The sequence below is a fragment of the Passer montanus genome, unplaced genomic scaffold, assembly GCF_014805655.1.
Source record: "Passer montanus isolate IOZ18808 unplaced genomic scaffold, ASM1480565v1 scaffold66, whole genome shotgun sequence".
NCBI classification, from domain to species: Eukaryota; Metazoa; Chordata; class Aves; order Passeriformes; family Passeridae; genus Passer; species Passer montanus.
In genome coordinates this window covers 3,010,901-3,030,717 of record NW_024371704.1, presented here as the reverse complement: position 1 = coordinate 3,030,717, position 19,817 = coordinate 3,010,901, and the positions used below count along the sequence as shown (strand labels likewise).

General features: G+C 41.0%; 2 protein-coding genes across 4 annotated transcripts; both read right to left on the bottom strand.

Annotated features, from left to right (window-relative positions):
• Positions 1-620: 620 nt before the first annotated feature.
• Positions 621-9,812, bottom strand: NUP35 (nucleoporin 35). 3 transcript variants are annotated; one of them, XM_039728799.1, is made up of 9 exons: positions 9,679-9,812; positions 8,689-8,859; positions 6,527-6,654; positions 4,664-4,724; positions 3,922-4,063; positions 3,490-3,559; positions 3,269-3,397; positions 1,289-1,456; positions 621-932 (listed from the first exon to the last, which is right to left on the bottom strand). In XM_039728799.1, exons 1-9 carry the CDS (start codon positions 9,710-9,712, stop codon positions 855-857), a joined length of 981 nt encoding a protein of 326 aa, XP_039584733.1. In that variant the 5' UTR covers positions 9,713-9,812; the 3' UTR covers positions 621-854. The 3 variants fall into 3 exon arrangements, with proteins under 3 accessions (XP_039584733.1, XP_039584735.1, XP_039584734.1); XM_039728801.1 differs by having other exon boundaries at positions 9,683-9,779; XM_039728800.1 differs by lacking the exon at positions 9,679-9,812 and adding an exon at positions 9,401-9,642.
• Positions 9,813-10,485: 673 nt separating this feature from the next.
• DUSP19 (dual specificity phosphatase 19) lies at positions 10,486-19,614 on the bottom strand. Its single transcript, XM_039728798.1, has 4 exons — positions 19,341-19,614; positions 19,213-19,259; positions 17,790-17,942; positions 10,486-11,614 (listed from the first exon to the last, which is right to left on the bottom strand). The coding sequence occupies exons 1-4, from the start codon at positions 19,558-19,560 to the stop codon at positions 11,393-11,395; spliced, it is 642 nt and encodes a 213-aa protein (XP_039584732.1). The 5' UTR covers positions 19,561-19,614; the 3' UTR covers positions 10,486-11,392.
• Positions 19,615-19,817: the final 203 nt, after the last annotated feature.

The following is a 19,817-nucleotide window of genomic DNA, read 5'->3' as shown; positions in this document are numbered from 1 at the left end:
AGGAAGTTTTGTTTCACTGGAGACACCAGCTCCCCCTTTTCCCAATATCCCATCCAAACCCACCCTCTGGCAGTGAGAAGTCATTCCCCCTGTTACTCCAGGTTCTTGCCCAAAGTTCCTTTCCAGCTCTCTTGGAGCCCCTTTAGGCACTGGGAAGGGCTCCCTGGAGCCACCTTCAGGCTGAACATTCCCAGTTCTCCCAGCCTATCAGTGTAATGCTCCAGTTCCTGGACCACTTCCTGGTCCTTGCTGGCCTCCTCTGGACTTCCTTGAGGCCCTCTCCATGCATCCCAAAGCCACCACAGCTTGCACAGACAGAAGCTGCCCTCAGCTGCCTTAAGGGCACAGCACACACAAACCTTCTGCTGCTGAAACACAGAACTGGGGAAGAACAGCCTGGCCTCCCAGCACTACTAGAAAACTTTTCAGCTGAGGAAGTTTTGTTTCACTGGAGACAGCAGCTCCCCCTTTGGCTTTAAACACAACCAAAGGCACAGTCATTGATTAGAGGCTGAATAAAATGATGTATTCCAGTCCTGCCCACCTCTCCCTCAGGATACTGACAGGCTGCTGAGTTCAGACAACTTCTCTTAATGAGATAGATTTTTTTCACAATCATGCCACCAGAGAACAAACAGGGATAAAGCACTTTTATTTACACTTACTCAGTCTGTAAAACCATGTGTACACCACCATCATTTAAAGTGCAGGCTACATGTCTTCTGAATAAACTGAAGGCATAACAGGTCCTGTGTAAGATAAAATACTGCCACCAGTAGTTATACAACTAACTACAAATGCCAGTAGCATAGTTCAAACCCTGTCCAGCTTAGTGTGTTACTTCCTCTTGTACATTACCAGCCAAAAACATATTCCATTGCTTTAGATACAATACTTTCATCTTTCCTAGGAGTTTGTCTGTCAGAAACCACCTAGAAGGCAGGGAGAAAAACAGAAAGAGAAAATACAGAGAATCAGTCAACATGTAGGTAATAGTTCTTACATTAACAATTTATTTCTTCTTTTCCTAAGTGCTACTATATTTTGACAAAATATGTTTGAAATATCTTCAAAACAAGCCCTTAATCCCTGGAAAAGTGACAAGTCTTTAATTTAGTATTTTTTAATTTTTATTTTAGAGACTGAACAGACTGAGCTTGTATGTGAACCACATCATTAAAGAACTGACAGCAAAAGGTAAGGTCACGTTGAAGTTAATGTCTGCACAGCCTCACAGAGGTAAGGGGAGGTAACACAAAAACACATGTTCCTATTTCCTTCAAAATACCTGATAGTCACTAGTGGAAGCCTTATATGCTGTTGCAAGAGGTCTCATGGTAGAAATCCTTGCAGTATTATTTGCAGACTGTGTTGGTGTGCCAGCAGATTTTGTAGGTGGAGTGAAAATCGAAGACATTGAGGACGTAGAGCTTCTTTCAAAGTTTTCCATCACACTCTTAAATAGAGAGTTAATATAATGTAAACAAATACTGAAAAGCAGTATTTCAACCTTTATCATCTAAGATCATCAACTATTTGATTTTTTTTGATAAATCTTATTTGGATCCCAAAAGGTAAAAGGTGTGTCAGTACAGAACATACAGGTACACATGACCACCAAGCATTTTCCTCACTGCAATCATTTACATGTGAAATTATGCCATTGCAAAGTAGTGGAAGGTTGGAATCTGTTCACTGTCTGTATTAAATGTCAGCCAAGTTTGAAACAATGTAGAGAATAAAATACAACAGGGAATGCACTCAAACTTCAAGGCTCCATTTCGTAAGCTTGTGTTTAGAAAGGAATGTGTGTAGAATGGAAGAGGTAGGAGGTGACTTGATAGGAACCACAAGTTCCACAACAAACCAGAGAAAACAGGATGGTAAATAACATGATTTGGTGCATTCAGACTCAGTGGAACATAGGATTCCACCAGCCTAAAGACAGCAGAAATTCAGCAGCACATTTGGTAGAAGAGCACTTACCAAAATAAACAATAGGATTGGTGTACGTGGTGGGTGGGCAGCTGACTGCTTAGCACAAGGGGAACCCATGGAATTAACTCATACTTTTAAATCAGAAGCCCAAGTGTTGATGTCAAATCCTTCATATCTAGTTTTCAATTGCAGGAAAGTCTTACCAAAACCAATCCTTCAATGGATTAGTCTCCTGAAATCTTTTGCCTCCAAAAATACAAATTAATGATTGTGGGTTTATTTCTTGGTATATGAAAGTGAATACTATCCCCAAAAGACAAAATGAAAATTCAAAAGCAATGAAGATCAGATGCCTGGCAATTATGTCTTAGATCATTACTCCTAGAGCTTGAGTTTACGAGCAATTTATTCATTGACACAAACTGGACACCAAAAGTATAAAAAGGCATGGACAGACCACCAGCAGAAGCCCACAGAGAAAAGGGCCATAGAAGTACTTGTTTCTGAATTTTACTGAGTGTAAGAAATGTTTCAGACTGCTAAAACTTCAGTAATTGCAAGTTCAGTTTCTAAGGCTGCCTTCTCAGAATGTTTTACATTGGAAAGCTTACATTACTCTTTAGTACCATATATCCTTGAAAGAGACCAAAAAAAATCTGTGTAGAATGACTGAAGAAGGACTGTTATTTGCTTAAGCTAATGTACAGTACCCAGTGCAAAGGGCTGCAGGTATTAAAGGTCAGGATATTGCCAATACCTAGACACTAATAGCTCATGTTAATATTAAGACTACAAGACAGCTACATCTACCCCCAACTACTACTTAAAAGAGAGTGACATGTTTTTATAGGGGCAGGTGGAGAACAGGATTGAGAAATTCTTGGTAACAAACTTTCAGTCCAAAGTACTAAGATAAATTCAAGAGCCAGAAGCACATAGTCACATAAAAAATAGAGAGGTACAATTAGGAGCAGTAACAGTCTTAATCTGCCATTAGGTATCTGTTGCAGGCTCTACATTCCAGTCAGGAAACTTATCTAAATTTTGTCTTATATTATGGTTTCACTTGCTTGTCTCATACAGCAATATAATTGTGTGCATTGTAACTTCCAAGGAGCACAGAGATTGCTCATAATGATCCTTCTCAGCAGGAAATGTTGACAAATATTTAAGAAAAAACTTATGTAAATGTGTAACAAACTATATCTATATAGACAAACTACCTACAATTTGCAATTCCAAAAGAAAAAAAAAATTAAAGAGGTCAGGGAAAATAAAAAGAAAGACCAAAAGCAGAGTGCCTTTGAACTAAAAGCAGCTATTAACTTACTTTATCTATACAAGGCTTGACACCAATCATGATAGATTCACCAAAAATTCTTCCATCTTTGCTTAAGGCTTTCCGGGCTTGAAGCTTAGACTGATATCGAATATGCATCCAGTTTCCTGTGTTGGACATCTGAATGAGATGAAGTGGAAATTGTGAAATGTAGTTTTTAAAATGCTTAATTCACAATGTTTTCTGGCATTAAGTGTCAAACTAAGACATACCACATGCTTTAATATGTTTCCATACTGAGCAAACTGTAGTAGAATATACGAAGCTGATGCTTGAGGAAATCTGAAAGACAGAAAAAAATACTCAAAAAATTACGAGTAGTTTAAGAATTCAGGTGTCAAGATATAACCCTAGGAAGCATTTACAGAAATCCAGAAGAGACCATTGTAATATCAGAAGCAGTGACTTGAGAAATACCACCACCTTCTAGGCACTTTACCATACACCCCAACAGCAGAATGGTGCCTTTCTAACTAGAAAAAATAATTTAATATGCCTCACTGAAATGTATGTGTTTGCTTGCTTTAACCATAGCTGTACTTGCAACACATACCAATGCCAGACAACATCAATGCCCAAGCATTTTTCTCCTATGCTCTAAAGACTTCACCCAGGTTTTTCCGATACTTTGGAAATCAACTTACCCAAATACAGTTACCCATGTGTCATCAAGTTGATCTTCTGAAGTAAGGGAATCACCTTGAGTATAAAAAGGATCCAGCTGAGCAGGAGACAGAGTAGTCTTCTTAGGCTGCCCAATACTTGCAGGACTGAACATGCTCGAGGCTGTTAAATTGAAATGGTATTGCTGAACAAATCTCTTTTGCAAGACAGAGGTTTATAGTGAAAGAATAAATTCAGTGCCAAGCATTTCACTTGTATGTGGAAGAGTTTGATGGGGATTTACTCACAGACAGAACAAGTAAGTCAATCATAACTTCACATCTGCAAACACACCAGTAAGTTTTATGACTAGCAACCTAGTGTTCTCTTTGACTTCAAAACACCAACAGCTCATACAGTTGCCAAATAGGAACAGTATAAAGCATAGCAAGTTAGCAAGAAGCCACTGGTTCATACACAAGATATCAAACCTTGTGAAGATGGAAGGCAATCCATCAATCTCAGTTTCTTCATTTAATTACAACCACCTCTGTTCTCAGTTCAACACCACATTCGGAACAAGGAACAAGAAAAGCTGCTTGAAACTCAGTCTCAAAATGAATAATCATTTCCTACTCATACCCACACACCTTTTGAAAAGCTAACAAATACACCACCTCTTCATAAACTAGCAAGGAACTGATGTAGCTTGAACACTGATGATTTTTCTGTATTAAAGAAAGCAGTATGAAAAGAGAATAGAAATTTTGACAGGACATCTACCTGCTCCCGGAGTTGATGGCAGAATTCCAACTGATGGGCTCTGTGTTAAAGTAAAGCTGGCCTGCATTAATATACAGAAAGTAACAAATTATTCTTACAGGTATACTGCTCAGATCAAGAGGGACAATTTTCAAATTAAACATTCAGGTTTAACAGTATTAACTGTTTGCATTAAGTTATTCCTAGGCCTGCATTAATATACAGAAAGTAACAAATTATTCTTACAGGTATACTGCTCAGATCAAGAGAGACAATTTTCAAATTATTTAAACATTCAGGTTTAAGAGTATTAACTGGTTGCCTTAAGTTATTCCTAACTTTTTAGAGAATAGATATTTTCATGTATATTTAACAAAAGATTACCAAGAGCTATTAATGAAAAGTTATTTGACAACATATTTGACATACGCTTTGTGAAACAAAGTAGCTTTAAGTATCAATACTCAGAAACCCTTTGGTTTACCTTCTTAAAACAGCCCTGTCACTACTGCTGCACTGGAATAAGTCACACATTCATTCCAATGCATGCATTCCAATGGGAAGGATATTAGTATCCTAAGTTTATCAGCATTTTCACTGCTTAAAGGGTTCAGACATCATGGAAACACAGCCTTCCCTTGTATGGAGACTGTTACTAGACTTACTTTCCTACTCAACTATTTAGTGCACAGAAGGAAAGTATACTTTGAGTTTCAGATGGTAGCAGTCATTTTCTTTTTAACATAGGATTTCAACACCCAAAACTATTTTAGTCTATTTTTAGCCTGAATCATGGCATTTCTTAGATACAAGATGGAATAGCCTGGAGTACCTGTAGACCTAGCAACAAAGGTTCTGATAGCTGCTCAACTTTTTTTGAAATTTAATATCCAGTCCTTTAAGACACTATAGGATTCTGTCCTTCATGGAGAACCTCAGCTTTCAGAATACTTTTGAGAAGGCAACACTCAATACAAAGACTGCTCATTCAGTTTAAAATGTTCTCCTTGCATCAAAAGAGTTCAGTGAAAAAGGACCTAGTAGTGCTTCATTAGTCAGTTAAGCAGCAGAGCTTATTATAAAATTTATCTCCTAGAAATTTCAGTGTTTCTCTTTCAAAATGAACCCCAACTGTCTACCCAAACATTGATTAGATATTTTATTCAGAAAAAATTCCTTCTGTTCCCATAAGTGCCTCTATTGCCTTCTAAAAGGTAATCACAGAAACCCAGAATTATTAAGGTTGGAAATGACCTCTGGGATCATCAAGTCCAACCATCCTGACCCCTAAACCATGTCCCCAAGTGCCACTTCCACACATTTTTGAACACTTTCAAGGATGGCAGTTCTAACATTTCCCTGGGTGGCCTGTTCCAATGCCTGACACCCTTTCAGTGAAGAATTTTTTCCTGATATCCAATCTAAACTTCTTCTGGTACAACTTGAGGCCATTTTCTCTTGTCCTATTACTTGTTAGCTGGGAGAAGAGACCAGCCTCCACCTTGCTACAACTTCCTTTCACGTTGTGGAAGGGTCCTTCTGACAATCAGCAGCCCAATAAACTTACAAGAAAGTGAAAAGCTGACAAACAAAGCTGAATTTGAGAACATAACTGAGGCATGGCTTGCACAACTGAGGATGAATTGCATTTTTCATTTCCTACTGAACTGAAAATTGGCAGTAACAGGAATGTGCATCATGACCACAGCTCCTGTTTAAAGAGGAACAAGTACACCAAACAACCCATACTAAGCAGCAGCATGATCTGAAGGGTCATCACTCATTCTGCTACAGCAGTTTATACAAATAAGTTTGAGAATCCACTGAGGCAGTAAGCTGCCTCACATCTTCTGCTAAGAACAGGCCAGTACAGAGGACACTTACTGTTCTTCTTGAGGACAGAGGTGTTGATCCAAGCCCAGGACTAGATAACTCATCATATATGCTTCTAACTGGTGGAGCACCACCTTTATCCTTATGTGAAGGGACTACTGGTTGTGGGGGAGACCCTCCTGCAAGTCAAAGGAACAGAAGAAGAGTGTGAGAAAACTTGTAATTTTGCTTTGGTGCTACTTGTTCCTGAAACTTCAATAATACATTCAGCCATGCTCTTGTGCTGATTGTTGTTAAGACTTGATTGCATATGCTTCTAACTGGTGGAGCACCACCTTTATCCTTATGTGAAGGGACTACTGGTTGTGGGGGAGACCCTCCTGCAAGTCAAAGGAACAGAAGAAGAGCATGAGAAAACTTGTAATTTTATTTGGTGCTACTTGTTCTTGAAACCTCAATGATACATTCAGCCATGCTCTTGTGTTCATTGTTGTTGAGACTTGATTGTTTCACTGGAGGTTTGCAGAGCCATCTGTCCTACCAAACTGTTCAGGTTTGAATGCTCCAGGTAGGAACATCACAGGTGTCTCAAGCAGCATCCTACAGAAGTATTATTTAGAACTTTCAGACCTCTTATTAACCCATTATATTCAATGTTTACATGTTCTTTCTCTGAAGTCTTGAGCATGGCTGTATCTTTCAATTTTAAGCCAGGCTAGAAATCTATTTTAATTGTTTCAGAGACTAACTTGCCTATAGTACAGATGCAAAAGCAAGATTTTAAAAATTGAGATATCCTGCGTGGTAAAAAAACATACCCAAATGCACTGAGACATTGCACATTACTGTCCAAATTCCTTGGCTTCTCATCTCATTTCATATTAAATAAAAATGTAAACTCTTGAGAGCAGGGACTTTTTTCCATATAGACAGGATGAAGTTAAACCAGCTGCCCTCCCATTTTGGGACTTCCAGTATAACAGAGAATTAAACTCCTTGAAAGAACTTATCTTAACCCTTTGTGTGGATTTACATTTAAGATTGGAAAAGCTTGGTTTACTCTGAACTGTTTAACACCTACAAGAACTGCTACTGTTACATGGAATAATGTGCATTATGTAGAGCACTCTCCCATGAAGGTTTGCAGTTTAAGTGATGTTCCTGATCTCTCCCTTTGGGAAGTCTATGCTAGTATCTTACTGGCTCCCCTTTTCCTGAAATTGATACTCTGAGGCTATAATAAACCCTTTAAAAACCATTGGGTGAAATTCACACAATTACTTTCAGTTTCATAAATATTTTCGTAAGAGGTTTGTTCCCAGATGTAAGGGCAGGCAGACAAGAGCAAGAAGCAGAAGACCAATAAATCTCCAATTATGGAACATTTTAAGTTGGAAGGGACATGGAAAGATCATCGAGTCCAATCCAGCCTGACATTCAATGAAGAGAATATTTTATTAAGAGAAATTCTTGGAGTACTTTAATCCTCAATTTTTCCTACAAAATGACTAGCATATTAACACTATCAGATATTAAGTTATGCCAACTGATTGACTACAAAAGCCAAGATCACCCATGGCATGTCAATTACTCATTCATTCTTCTCAGAGAAGAAAACAGATGTACAATACTAAAATGGGTAAGAACTTCTAGTTTGATTAATTAGGTGGTTAAAGAGAAATGAGCATCTAGTAGCTAGGAAAACTACTCCAGTCCAATGACAGCAGACATCAAGACTTTAGCTATAACCACTAAATACTAATTAAGAAGTTTATTTTCACTATTTCTCCACCCAGTTTTTGTAAGTTTGACAATCTGTGACCTTTTAGAATTCAAAGAAATAGAAAAAATTCTGCAAAGAAATCAGCAGTTTGCACAAACTGCATTTAGTTTCCCAGGAGATATCTTTGTTTTCAATATCAATGTATACGCAATTGACTTGTAAAAAGTCACATAATTTGATTCTGTATTAGGAGAGGTTTATTACCTTCCCTGTAAAACAAAGTTTTCCTGATACCAAAACTGACACATTTAAAACATTTATTACAATTGAATACACTGAGTTCACCACTTACTCAATCAGTGCAGTTTGCTTATAGAAAGATATAAAACTATAAGGATTCAAGTCTGCAACAGTCATGCAGAACAATGAGACAAACCTTTTTTTTTTTTTTGCTTTCAGGACAATTTTCCAACATTTGACAAATTCTGACCTGTAAGTAGCGGAGACCTTGTTTCCATGACACCAACTGAAGGGCCGTATAAAGCACGTGGCTGTGGAGTCACTGGTGCAGGTAGGTCACCCATCAAAAACCCTGGGAGAAACTGAGCGCTAGTTCCTTGTTTTGGAGATGTCGGGGAGCCAAGAGTCATTGGTTCAGCTCCTGAAAACAAAATTTTACAACATGAAAAAGGCGAGTGAAAGACAAAGGCAGCTCTTTCTATTGTGGGCTCTATTAAACAAACATAACACAAGACACAGGAAATGATTAAAATCACAGGATTGGAAGGGACCGCTGGAGATCATCTACTCCAAACCCTCTGCCAAGGCAGGGTCACCCAGAGCAGGGACACAGAAATGTCTCCAGGTGAGTTTGGAATGTCTTCAGAAAGGGAAACTGGGCAGCCTGCTCCAGTGGTCGGTCCAGTTCCTCCTCCCGCTGAGACAGAACTCCTTGTTTTGGTTTATGGCCATTACTCCTGTCTCTGTCGCTGGGCATCACTGAAAAGAGCCTGGCACCATCCTCCCGGCACTCGCCTCTGAGATATTTACTTGTATTGATGAGACCAAAACATGTCGCTGGGCATCACTGAAAAGAGCCTGGCACCATCCTCCCGGCACCCGCCTCTGAGATATTTACTTGTATTGATGAGACCAAAAGCGGTTTAACCTTCATTTTACAGGTAAGCCGAGCTTATCACAACCTTGCATTTTTCGCAATTACAAGTGTCGGCCGATCGATCTAAGCCCGCTCCCCTTTCGCATCAGCCCAGCGCGAACCGCCCCTTCCCGGCGCCGTCTCGCACTCGGCTCAGCAGCGCCCACTCCCCCGCCTAGCGCAGGGGCTCGGCCCGGCCCCGCTGCCCTCACAGCAGCGCCGGGGAGCCCGCAGGGAGCCCCCGGCCGGCAGCGCGGCCCCCCGAAGCGGGCCCAGCACGGCCGAAGCGCGGCGCGGGCTGGCGGAGCCGCGGGCCCCGTTCACCTGCGGGCGGCAGCTCCATGGCGAAGGCGGCCATGTCGGCCCGGATGGCGGGAAAGAGGCGGTGGCGGGCGCTCCGCCGGGCGCTTTCAAACGGGACGGAGCTTCCTGCCGCCGTCACTTCCGACCCACCCCGTGACATGTTGGGACGGAATGGGGCGGGCGGAGCCCCGGCCGGGGGTGAGGGTGTCGGCGCCCGGCATGGGCTGGTGGCCGGTCCCCTCCCGGCTCCTTGGCAAACGTCCCTCAGGGAGGGGCGGGTCGCCAACAGAGCTGAGGGAACGCGGTCACGGTTACCAAGGGCTGGTCCCGGGCTGGGAGCTCGGAGCGGCCTCCCCACACTGCCTTCCCCAGGGAAAGGGTGGCTGTCAGTGCCAGGCTGCAGCACCGGGACAAGGCGGCGAGCTGCTCCCCGCGGACAGCGATCGCATACCGCGGGGTTCCCTGATCCCCGCATTAACACTTGGCGTGGGATCATGGAACGGGTTGGCTTGGAAGGGAGCTTAAAGCTCATCCAGCTCCACCCCGTGCTGTAGGCAAAGAGACTTTCCACTATCCCAGTGAGCCCTGGCCTTGGACACTCCCAGGGATGGGGCAGCCTGCGCCAGGGCCTCCCCACCCTCAGGGTAAATAATCTAATCCCAGCCTACTCCCTCTGAATCCATTCCCCCTTGTCCTGTCACTACACACTCCTGAGCAATTCACGCTGAGAACAAGAGAGGTCGTGGTTCAATGTGTACCGTGTGGTATGGCTCCAACTATTGTACCAGGAGAGAACGCAAATCCTGAAACCAAACCTTCAGCACACAGTTTATCCAAACACAGTGTTCTCTTTATTTTGTTGCATATTAATATAACAAATCATGAAGGCCACAAAATACTATTAAAATCTTGTCAATTTTTTAAAAGCATATTAAGACAGTAATTTCAGACTGGGCTCTCTCAGGAGGATCAAAATTACCCTGTGATGTCTGTTCTTTACATATGGAGTGAGGGGACAGCACATGAGGACCAGATGTGACAAAAAGACAGTAGCATGAGCAGAGACAGATCATTATCAACATTTTTTGTATCTCTACTGAAATGATGCACAGGAAAAAAAACCCTGCTAGTTCCAAGACTGGACTCATCATGTTAGTGCACTTCAAACCACTACTAGATAAGAAACAATAGAAATACACAAAGCATTAAAGCATCCTATGCATTTTGAGCATCCTCAAAATACCATAGTTTTAATTAAAAAAAAAATAAATGAATGGCTAGGTAGCCCACAAAATTCAATATCATCATCTATAGTTGCAATATAATTTTAAAATCAATTTTATTATCTCAATTTTACAACCAAGTAGGAAAGCACAGATTTGGAAAGAAAGGAACTTACCTCAGTTATTTTACTTCCTTTCTCTATTGCCCACATTTTCTGATGGTTCAGTAAGCAAACCATCATTCTACTGTTTTCTAATATTTCAAGGAAAACTGAGCTGTATCTTTTTATTAGTGCTCTGGTTTTAGGCAAAACTTCTTTGAAGTCAGTACAACACCATTTGGCCTTTTGATGACATGCTGGAAAAAACAGGGTCAAAGGAGGGTAAGAAAAAAATATAAAGACTTGAAAATGCACATGTGAAAGGGGATTTCAAAATGACAGATTAAAGTACATCCAACATCTCTTCCTGTATGTATAGTCAAAACAGATAATTTCACTTCTCCCTTTGGATCAGTCATGATTGTTTATGCTTCCATTTGTCTTTAAAATCTGTTCTTGGTACTTGTGGAGCTGCTCCATGAAGCCAGGATTTGGACAAGCTGCAGGCCTTGCATTTTTCACCAAGGAAAAGGCTCTGGCAAAGCTCAGTCTTTCTGAATTCATTAGAAAACCAATGACTACAGCTGCTGCACGGGAGACTCCTGCATTACAGTGAACCAGCACCACGCCGTCCTCCAAGAAAGAAATGAAATATAAGTTATTAACATAAGGATATTCATTTGGCAGATTACAAGTGTAAGAAACTTTACATAAAATTCTTGTAAGACTTATTGAAAGCTCCTTGCTGAGCTCAGAGCAAATATTTACACATATAAGTCCAAACAAAAATATAAGCATGATAATATAAGCATGAAATTAAGTATTTTTCTACTCAAAATGCCTTATTATTACTAAATTGGTCAAACCTAATTCAAACCACAGAACTAAAACACATCCTCTGTCTTCCTGAGGCTTTACAGCAGCCTGTCAATGTAAAAACCAACTCACAGACACCTGGGATACTGAAGTATCTGATCTATTTGGGTGCCAATTTTGAAATAGATTTTATTTGCAATATGGAAAGGAACTCGACTGTGGATGGGTGGAATGTAGGAGAATAGAGATAGTGATGAAGGCAATCTCACCCCTAAGGAGTTACAGCTGTGCTAATTATCAACAATTAGGAGCAGGCCTGCCCTTAATAGGCCACAGCTAGTTCCAATTAGGATTAGTATTGTAAAAGTGTAGGCTGGCTGGGTGAGAAGTGAGATGGAGGTTGTTGGCTGTGCTGAGAAGAAAAAGGAGTCAGTGGTGTGAGGAGCTGTCCATGAGAAGTCACCAAGAGGGTACGAAACCTTTGCAATAAGATGGCAACACTCGAGGGTATCTTGTTAAAGGTTAAAAACGTAGCAAGGTAGCAAACAGATGGGTACAGAGGCAGATTTTAGAACATCTTGTAGCTCCAGTTGCTTGTTTCTTTGTGTACTCTGCAGGGAAGATTCTGGGTAACAGGGATCATGCAGAGGAACAGAAAAATTAGAAAAGACATCGTGTGATTTGCAGCACCACACCACTGGTACAACTAAGGCCCCTTAACTGGGAACTAGGGTGCAAAATCCAGAACTACTCAACCTCCCATAAGCTCACAAATGCTTCTTCTGGGGTTTGAATTCAGGCTCATCCTGAATTGTATATAAAATTAACGGGTTTTATCCTACTTAAACATTTCCCACACAGCCTTTGAGACACCTGGATGTCTCTTTTTAGACACTGTAAGTTTTGTTAAGCAATAACAAGCCCAAATTAATGCAACGACAATGAGACAATCTAGCAAGTCTTAAGCAATGTTTGCAAGGCCTAGACTTTGTGATGTTGTCATGTCTCTATATCAGACTATGACCTGGAAAAGCCCCTTTGACACAAAAAGAAACCACCAAACCCTCAGCACTTCCCTATTCTGAATGAAAATACTGAACCATGACATGATGTGCTCAGATACTTGAGGCTAAACAAAACTGATCTAGATATAAACAGCTTCTTCTGTCTGCCCTTAACAGATACAAATTACTTTTACCCAGAGACAAAAAGGTCTTTTAAGCACATGGGTTCCTTTCCAGGAACTTAACAGTTTATGTTACAGATTTGGGAGCTACAATTATCTGGTATTTTAAGAGACACACAGACCAAAAAATGGTTCCTGCTCGAAAAGTCTTCCAGTTTAAATAAAAAGACAAAGGTCTGAAATGGAGTATTATTATCCTTGTTGGAGAAATTCCAAGCTGAGACTAGAAGAATGAGGCACAACATTATGACAGAGCTAGGAACAGTGTAAGCTCCTGCATCCCAGCACAGCAAATAACACCACCAGCCTTCCTTGCAATGGAAGTCACACCTTCTGTGCACTGCCGAGTGGAAATTGCTCTCTTTTTTTTTTTTTTTTTCTTTTCCTTTGTACAGTTCATGCTTTATTTCCCTCTTTCACATTTCAGTCTGATGTGTCTTTTTAAGTAACTGGTTTGTTTTACACAGCCAATAATTATATAGTGATACCCATTTATCCCGGAAATTATTGGTTTTTCTTTTCCTTTGTACAGTTCATGCTTTTTTTCCCTCTTTCACATTTAAGTCTGATGTGTCTTTTTAAGTAATTGGTTTGTTTTACACAGCCAAAAATTATATAGTGATACCCATTTATCCCAGAAATTATTGAACAGAAATGAATTTGGGCCATAATATGAAACCAGCTTTAATACTTAGAATGTTTATCTTTCCTTGCTGAAGTCCACTGTTTACAGTTCATACAAAAATGAATTTGGTATGTCATTCTTAATTAGTTTGTATTAGCTGTGAATACAGAATAAAAGGAAGAAACAGTCAGCACACAGGAAATTCATCTCTAGTTACCAAGAAATCCTTGCTCTGATCCTGATACCCTAAGTTTTCCTGCCCAGAAATGGTCTGTGGACTTGCAAGAATCAGGTAAGAGTGTAAGATTCAAGACCAAGGTGGGTTTTTTTTGTTTGTTTTTAATTTTTATGGAGAGAGAAACAAAATCACCTTCCATCAAGAGAAAAGGTGATTATACAATGGCTCTAACACAGTGAGAAAAAAAGTCTCATCAAGGGAAGAAATTTAAAAGAAGCATAAAGCTTTTTGTTAAGTTGAAGGTTAATGTAACTCCTTGTAGATTCATTTTACTTTGCAGTGAAACTAAGGCTTTTTCCTTAGGAAAGACGGTGGGAGCAATAAGGAGCAAAGATTTTTTTCTTTGGAAACACAAGATTTCAGAAGTTTTATTATTAGATATTAAACATATAACAAAAGGATCCCTCATTCACAGTATTATGACTTGACATGGGTCACTGAACATGTCATGGAAAACCTGCCTGCCAAGTTGGAGCCTAGAAGAAAAGTTGAGCTCTGATCAGTATCAGAATTTGTACCATGGTGTCTAGAGACTTGAGCCATTACAGTTTTAGAAAAGTGAACCCTGTTCCAAGTAGCCAGCTGGCAGTGACTTACAGAGCAGTGCAGGCTTCACTTGCATCCTCAAATTCACATGCTCTCATACTTCCTTCAGGGAGTTAACCATGTTCTAGAAATAATTTCTCATATATCATGTTCTCTCACCAGTGAACATCTCTTCCTCCCCCGTTTTAGGAGATGAAACAGTAGTGTCTCTGTGGTTACTTCAACAGAAGAGCACTTCATGACATAATTTATCATAAGCTCTTTTAACACTATTTTGACAAAGAAAATAAAGTAATTCAAACCACCCAGAGATCTGTCTCTGTATACCACTATCATGTGCTTTTTGAACTGATTCTGGAGAACAACTATTCCACCAATTGCCTTCTCTTTCATCCACCTCTTCCATCAGAAAACTACTAATGTTGTAAGTTTTTCTGTAAACTCCTTACCTACAAAATAGTATCTGAGATACAAACACCAGAGGCAGAAAGCAAAATTGTGCAGTTGTGAATGGCAAGTTTCATTTAGCAATGAACTGGAAACTGTAATTAGAAACCTTGAAAAGGTCATTTAGTGATAATACGTTATCACATAGCTTGTAAATTATAAATGAGAGAAGGAAAGAACACTGCGAGACAAAGAAAACTGGGGCAAGATCATCTTTTATCCCAGTCTACATAAACAATGAGCTGACAGATATCGTAGAATAACACCCAATAATATTTGGTTGTTGAGTTGTAGTTGAGATACCAAAACTATGGTTGTCATAGATTACACACTAAGCCTGAATTTAACAGCTCTGAGCTGGGCTACAGATAACTCTGCCAAGCACCCCAGAAGGGTTTTTCAGCGTGTTTTCTATGTCACATCCTTTCAGGATTTTGTGAGCAGTTAAATCACTTTTGGCCCCAAGACTACTAACACGTTCTCTGATATTCTTGGTGTGGATTCAGAGCATCTTTGAGCAACCTGGTCTAGTGGGAGGTGTCCCTGCTCACGGCAGGGCATTGAAGCTAGATAATCTTTAAGGTCCCTTCCAACCCAAACCATTCAATGATTCCATAATGAAATGCACAAGGATGGTGAACAGCTGATGATAAACCACACAGTAAAAATCCTGCTTCTTGCTATTAATCCAGGCTGGTTTCTAATCCAAAACAACATTCCCAATCCTTGCTGAAGTCCACTGTTTACAGTTCATACAAAAATGAATTTGGTATGTCATTCTTAATTAGTTTGTATTAGCTGTGAATACAGAATAAAAGGAAGAAACAGTCAGCACACAGGAAATTCATCTCTAGTTACCAAGAAATCCTTGCTCTGATCCTGATACCCTAAGTTTTCCTGCCCAGAAATGGTCTGTGGACTTGCAAGAATCATGTAAGAGTGTAAGATTCAAGACCAAAGTGTTTTTTTTTGCTTGTTTTTAATTTTTATGGAGAGAGAAACAAAATCACCTTCCATCAAGAGAAAAGGTGATTATACAATGGCTCTAACACAGTGAGAAAAAAAGTCTCATCAAGGGAAGAAATTTAAAAGAAGCATAAAGCTTTTTGTTAAGTTGAAGGTTAATGTAACTCCTTGTAGATTCATTTTACTTTGCAGTGAAACTAAGGCTTTTTCCTTAGGAAAGACAGTGGCAGCAATAAGGAGCAAAGATTTTTTTCTTTGGAAACACAAGCTTTCAGAAGTTTTATTATTAGATATTAAACATATAACAAAAGGATCCCTCATTCACAGTATTATGACTTGACATGGGTCACTGAACATGTCATGGAAAACCTGCCTGCCAAGTTGGAGCCTAGAAGAAAAGTTGAGCTCTGATCAGTATCAGAATTTGTACCATGGTGTCTAGAGACTTGAGCCATTACAGTTTTAGAAAAGTGAACCCTGTTCCAAGTAGCCAGCTGGCAGTGACTTACAGAGCAGTGCAGGCTTCACTTGCATCCTCAAATTCACATGGTCTCATACTTCCTTCAGGGAGTTAACCATGTTCTAGAAATAATTTCTCATATATTATGTTCTCTCACCAGTGAACATCTCTTCCTCCCCCGTTTTAGGAGATGAAACAGTAGTGTCTCTGTGGTTACTTCAACAGAAGAGCACTTCATGACATAATTTATCATAAGCTCTTTTAACACTATTTTGACAAAGAAAATAAAGTAATTCAAACCACCCAGAGATCTGTCTCTGTATACCACTATCATGTGCTTTTTGAACTGATTCTGGAGAACAACTATTCCACCAATTGCCTTCTCTTTCATCCACCTCTTCCATCAGAAAACTACTAATGTAAGTTTTTCTGTAAACTCCTTACCTACAAAATAGTATCTGAGATACAAACACCAGAGGCAGAAAGCAAAATTGTGCAGTTGTGAATGGCAAGTTTCATTTAGCAATGAACTGGAAACTGTAATTAGAAACCTTGAAAAGGTCATTTAGTGATAATACGTTATCACATAGCTTGTAAATTATAAATGAGAGAAGGAAAGAACACTGCGAGACAAAGAAAACTGGGGCAAGATCATCTTTTATCCCAGTCTACATAAACAATGAGCCTGATAGATATGGTAGAATAATAATATTTAGTTGTTGAGTTAATAGTTTAGATACCAAAACAATGGTTGCTGTAAATTACACACTAAGCTTGAGTTTAACAGCTCTGAGTTGGGCTACAGATAACTCTGCCAAGCACCCCAGAAGGGTTTTTCAGCGTGTTTTCTATGTCACATCCTTTCAGGATTTTGTGAGCAGTTAAATCACTTTTGGCCCCAAGACTACTAACACATTCTCTGATATTCTTGGTGTGGATTCAGAGCATCTTCTTTGAGCAGCCTGGTCTAGTGGGAGGTGTCCCTGCTCACGGCAGGGCATTGAAGCTAGATAATCTTTAAGGTCCCTTCCAACCCAAACCATTCAATGATTCCATAATGAAATGCACAAGGATGGTGAACAGCTGATGATAAACCACACAGTAAAAATCCTGCTTCTTGCTATTAATCCAGGCTGGTTTCTAATCCAAAACAACATTCCCAATGGAGAAATAGTTTTTCTTCATTTCCTTCTGTCAGGGGTAGTGACTTGGATTTAAGATGCAATGGTGTCATCTAAAGTCAATCCCTAATCCAACTGTTTTAAAGATGCATTTCTCTAAAACTCAAGACAGTTATTCTGAAAAAGCAGTGCTGGAGGGAATGAAGGTTAACAGCAGTGCCATGCCTCTAGGAATGCTTAGAAATTACTTGGATTTTCTATTTAAAATTTTCAAAGACAATGGTAAAATGACTTATTTGGTACCATATTTTCTTTTAACAAAAGAAGCTACTTTAGTTCTTACATAGAGTTATAAATAATCTACACAGGATAACTACTAACATTAATTATTCATAGACCATACCTGGATCTTGGCTTGCTCAATAAACTCAAAACATTCAGGGAAATAGGAGGTAATATCAGTTTCTGGGAGGTCCAGAATGGAAATGGTCTTGTAAATAAAGTCATTGAGGAAGGCATTTTGGACTCCATATGCCACATTTAGAACGTGAGTGACCTAAGTTAAAAAAAAATTTAAAAAAATAGGCATTTTCTGAAGGTAGCAAGCAAAAGGAGCAGTAACAAAGGTGCATTAATCTTTAGGCATAGACAGACTATACCTTACACTGATGCAATGTTCAGTTTTACATACATATGCTGTCTATGGTATGCTTTTCTCCAAGCAAAGTTTCGAAGCGTGCTAAAACATACTGTGATAAGTCTCAGGGTTTTTCTGAGAGGAAATTAAAAGATCAGTGCTCAAACACAGACTAAAAAAATGGATTTTCAACAGAAAAGGGAGTTTTCATCACATGGTTGGAAATTAAAAGAGAAAGCAATAGGAATGAGAGCACAGACCACCCAATAATCACCCAAATTTCAAGCCTGCTCTAACCCATCAGCTTAACATTCCTTCTGGTTAGTGACCAGAAACATTTGCTGAAGCAGGAGGATTTCAGAGTAAATTACACCTGTTCTTGGCAGGCAACACCACTCTGGCCTCCTGCCATCTCTGCTCTGTCCAGGCTATATCCAGGTTGTGAGTTGTTTAAATTACAGTAAAATGAAATTTTGATGGCCCCAGATGCCAACCTGGTGCATGCCCTGTCCTGCACAACCACAAGGCCTTATCACCCCATTACTACAACAGGGAAGAGTAAAAAGACAAAATTTTGGGACAGACTTAGAGAAGCTGCTTTGTTTTTCCAGTTTCATCAATCCACCTAAGGCAAGGGGGAACGGTGCTGCTTAGTGTATGAAGTGGAAATGCCTACGGCAGTGTAGAAATCTGTTCCATTAAACACCTCTAAACAATTATCACTCTTGCAGGGAAGCAAGATTCTTTTCAGTGGTACCTAGCAACAGGATGATGAGCAATTGCCATAAATCAAAATGTAAGATGTTCCATCTCAGCAGGAGGAAGAACTGTAGACTGAGGATGGCCAAGCACTGGAACAGGTGCCCAGGAGGGTCACGGAGTCTCCCTGTCTGGAGACATTCCAAACCCACCTGGACACGTTCCTGTGTCACATGCTCGGGGTGACCCTGCCTTGGACTAGATAATCTCCAGAAATGCCTTGGAAGATTCTGGGATGCTCTGAAAGCATTTCAGCTTCTCGTGAAGCCAACAGAAACCCATCCACCTGCAAACGGAGCAGCCTTTTGAAAACGCGAGTGGAATACATTCCCCTCAGATTCCCTAGAGGACATTTCAGAATTTTTAGTCTGCAGGAGCACCGCGCTGCGCGCACTATGCGAGACGCCTTCGCACGCCCACGAAACGTTACCTTGTGCTTCCTCATCGTCTCCAGGTCGTGAGCGGCATCCTGCGACCCTGCGGAGAGACACAGAGCGTGCCCGCAGCTGCGCCGAGCCCCGGCCCGGCCCCTCCCGCCCGCCTCGGCACCCCGCTCACCCAGCAGCAGCCAGGGCTTCACCACGCCGACCTGCAGGTCCGCGCTCAGGTCCTGCACGAAGCCGCCGCCGGGCGCCGCCTCCTCCTCCTCCTCCATGTGCAGGCAGGCGCCGCGCCACGTCTCCACGATCCGGCGGCCGCTCAGCGTCGTGACGCGGGTGCGCTGCTTCCGCAGGTTGGCCCTGGAGAAGCTGCGGATCTCCTGGGCGAGGGAGTGCATGGCGCGACTGCCGGCAGCGCCGCGCTGCTCCGCTCCGCGGCCGCCGCTGACGCGGGCCCGGGGGCGGAACCGCGGGGCGCGGCCCCCCCGGCCGCCCTGCCGTAACTCAAGGAGCCCGTACATGGAAAAGGCATCTTTCCGTGGTCGGCGTGTCGGAGAGCCGGCCGTGTGTGGCTCTGCTTGGGAGCTGCTTGTCGGGAAGCGTGGGAAATTATTGGAAAGAGCTAAATGGAAAATTTCAGCATTAAATATATATA

Excerpts from the sequence above, each read along its gene's own strand:
- DUSP19 (XM_039728798.1), bottom strand. The coding sequence starts at position 19,560 with ATGCACTCCCTCGCCCAGGAGATCCGCAGCTTCTCCAGGGCCAACCTG. Across the intron at positions 19,260-19,340 it reads GAAGCCCTGGCTGCTGCTGG|GGTCGCAGGATGCCGCTCAC; the intron begins GTGAGCGGGGTG and ends GTCTCTCCGCAG. Across the intron at positions 11,615-17,789 it reads TTGAGCAAGCCAAGATCCAG|GACGGCGTGGTGCTGGTTCA; the intron begins GTATGGTCTATG and ends TCTTTCTTGGAG.
- NUP35 (XM_039728799.1), bottom strand. The coding sequence starts at position 9,712 with ATGGCCGCCTTCGCCATGGAGCTGCCGCCCGCAG. Across the intron at positions 4,725-6,526 it reads CTCTGTCCTCAAGAAGAACA|GCCAGCTTTACTTTAACACA; the intron begins GTAAGTGTCCTC and ends ATATTAATGCAG. Across the intron at positions 3,398-3,489 it reads GAAACATATTAAAGCATGTG|ATGTCCAACACAGGAAACTG; the intron begins GTATGTCTTAGT and ends CATCTCATTCAG.